This window comes from Nematolebias whitei, unplaced genomic scaffold (assembly GCF_014905685.2).
Source record: "Nematolebias whitei isolate Nwh7 unplaced genomic scaffold, NemWhi1 Nwh_scaf_3684, whole genome shotgun sequence".
NCBI lineage: Eukaryota > Metazoa > Chordata > Actinopteri > Cyprinodontiformes > Rivulidae > Nematolebias > Nematolebias whitei.
Window position 1 is genome coordinate 1 of NW_023622229.1, and position 3,286 is coordinate 3,286.

Below are 3,286 nucleotides of genomic sequence, written 5' to 3' on the forward strand. Positions count from 1 at the left end.
CCCCCCCCAAGATAAAAAAAAAAAACAATATTACAGATGAGATGAGCGCCCTGCCATGGCAGGCAAGTTATGTAGGGAAACACTGTAGTGGATCAATCAGTTTGCTGGTGACGGCCAAAACTAGCTGTTCACATGATAAAAGTGGACCATCAGCCTACTGATCGATTGTTAGTGCTCTGATGCCCGCGCTTGCTATTCAGAGGGCTGAGTGATACTAGCAATAACAGCATGGCAAGAAGGTGACAATTGGACATGGAGGCCTCCGCCCCTTTTTAATGATGGTTTCTCCACAAAGATGGCTTCCTTCACGCCTTTCTCAAACAAATGTTCCTTTCTATCAAGGATGTGAACATCTTCATCCCAGGGCTGTGAATAGGCTTGCTATTCACAGCCCTCTGTGAATAGCAAGCAGTCATCAGGGCATTAACGATCGGTGTTAGATTGATGATCCTCCATTATCATGTGAACAATTAGTTTTGGCTGTCACCAGCAAACTGGTTGATCCACTATGAGAAAGTGTTGATTATAAGACTGAGTTTATTGCAGCTCCTCAGATTGAAGAAGTCTTTTGGATAAAAGATGAAACGTTTAAACAGATTCTTTTTTTTTTTTAATCCATTCAGAGGACCTGACTTAACTTCGTTAGACAGCAGGAGGATAGTTATTAAGGTTATTGTGACTTTTCCACAGAAGAGCTAAATTTTCTATTTAATGCTTATCACATATCGGGAATATAAAAAAATGTGACTCAAAATTGTAACAGAGAATAATGTTGGTGAGAAACTTGCACCGGCATGCTCATGACCACGTCCTTTTCTGTTTCATGAGAAGTTTGATTTCGTTTTGTTTCTCTTCAACTTTAGTTTTGTGGACCCAGAATCCAAAATGCATTTTACATTATTACTTATTAAATCATGGTTTAATGCTTCTACTGTTTGATAAATGTTTTCTTGCTCATTTTCATGCCCTGTGTGTGTTTATTTTGTAATCTTTGTCTGGCTCTTAGGGTCAGTTAGAAGTCATCTTGGAGGACAGAGACAGAGCAAACGACTGTTTTTATCTCTTCGAGCTGGACTCCAGCGCAGTCTGTCCTGCTGTTCAGTCCCATCTCAGTGCTGGCTCCATAATACTCATCATGTATGTAAAGATGTAATTGTACAAGAGCTCTTAAAGTTAGACCACATGTTGCTGTTTAAAATAAAATAACTGATGTTAAGCTCTTTTCTTTCAGAATCTTCTGTCTCGTGGCCGTTTATCTCATTGGAGGTTTCCTCTTCCAGCGGCTGATCGTCGGAGCCAAAGGGATGGAGCAATTCCCAAATTATGCTTTTTGGGTAGAAGTTGGGAACCTAACGGCGGTAAATTTAAACTACCGTATTTTTCGCTGTACACGTCGCTCCGCCCTATAAGTCACATCAGTCCATATTTGTCTAATAAAGTGGAAAAATCCATAAATATGTCACTTCACCGTATAAGTCGCATCTATTATGCGTCACTGCTGACACGTCGCATTTGTTATGCGTCACCGCTGACAACCCAGAAATGTGGGCCGGTGTTGTGCCAAAAATTGATGGACTGCCAAATAGTGGCCGCGGGAGTGTGCACGGGAGGACTTTAACAAGAATTTAACAAGATTAACACTTAAAAACCATTGTTTGTCTGCTCAAAATTATAGCAACGGTATGTCTCAGTCTATCGTTTCCTTAATAAATGTACTTTAATGGTCAAATCAGCTGAATTTCTAAAATAGTTTTGCTGCCTCTGTGCTCCCGGGAGGACAAAAGGAAGAGGAACGCAGCTCATTTCTTCGAAATTTCACAAGAAAAGCACCTAAATATTTATTTGTTTGCTCGAAATTATAGCAAAGGTGTGTCTCAGTTTAACGTTTGTTTAATTTTAATGGTTAAATTAGCTGCATTTCGCCAGGGCGGCGCTCCTGGTTTGATGATCGGTCCAAGCAGCGAACAGAACCAAGGTGGGGAGTGTTGGGCAAGCTGATTATATCATTAAAAGCTGGTAAAGATTCTCAGTCATCCAGGGCATGGTAAATTCAAAGAAGTTCAAGAAAAAAACAATAAAGTATAAAGTAAAGTATAATGAATAAAGCCCAGTCGATTTTGTCTTGGAACTTTTTTGAATTTGTCATTATAGCCACGTAACACAACAGCATGCCATACAGCTAGTACTACTCTGCTGCCATCAAGTGGCTGAAAGTGGTACTGCTTTAAAAAAAAATCCAATCAACCTTTATTTATACAGGTAAATCCCATTGAGCCTCGAGGACTCATTTACAAGAGAGACCTGATAAAAATAAAATCAGTCAAAATGAATGAAAACGGTCATATCTCAGCCAAAAATTGGTTTATAAATATGGAAAAAAACCTCCATAAATATGTCCCTTTGGCCTATAAGTCGCAGGGCATGTAAATTATGCAAAAAAAAGTGTGACTTATAAGGCGGAAAATACGGTAATCGAAGATAACTCAAGTCGAGAATCATCCCTTTTTCTTTAAATCCTGATAAAGTGTATTCCTTTTTTACAGGATGGCTGTGACTTTGTGTGCCGGTCAAAAAATCGAGAGGACTCTCCAGCTTACAGAGGAGTGTCCACAGAACCTGCAGAGGAGGAGCCAGAGGAGAGAGACGACCACTTACTACCTATGTGACCTCAGTGTGTCAGGAACTAGACAAAACGTTTCGCCGCGAGATACAGATTACCGGTACTCTTTTTAAAGCTTTGACGAAGTTACTGGTGCACACGTCTGTTTTTCTTCACCGGGTTTGAGTCACTTCCTGCTTGTGTTCTGTACTCTTCTTCCTCTAGAACACGGCTATTCAACTGGCGGCCCAGTGGCCAAATCAGGCCCACAGATGAGCTCAGTTCGGCCCGCCAGTGGGTTCAGTTTTAAATAAAACTACATTTAAACCATAAAACAAACTTATTTAATGACAATAACTGCTGGGTGTCCGGCCCCTGAGCTCTTGGCTTTCAGTAACTGTGACCCCCTGAGCAGTTTAGTTGAATAGCCCAGATATAGAAGGACATTACAGAGCAGAATGATTTGTCTTTCTTCTTACCCAAAATATTGCATTCGCTTGTTTAACTTCAAAACAAATGAGTGATGTAGTAAAATCAGTGATTTCCTGTTCATCTTTCTGCTTCTAAGGATGGTTGATTTTGTGTTTCACAGTGTTGCTTGCTGCATGTTACTCAACACAGGCGTGTTTTTGCTCTCGTACATCAGCGTTAATCTCTTTGTTTTGTTCAGATAGATCTACGAATGTA

At 40.3% G+C, this 3,286-nt stretch overlaps 1 protein-coding gene across 1 annotated transcript; it reads left to right on the forward strand.

The window, feature by feature from the left end:
- Positions 1–1,006: 1,006 nt before the first annotated feature.
- On the forward strand, positions 1,007–2,884 carry LOC119429609 (cation-dependent mannose-6-phosphate receptor; the record flags this gene model as incomplete). Its single annotated transcript, XM_037697207.1, is given in 3 exon segments — positions 1,007–1,137; positions 1,232–1,358; positions 2,544–2,884. Coding segments are annotated over 3 exon segments (381 nt in total), but the record flags the coding sequence as incomplete, so codon positions are not given.
- Positions 2,885–3,286: the final 402 nt, after the last annotated feature.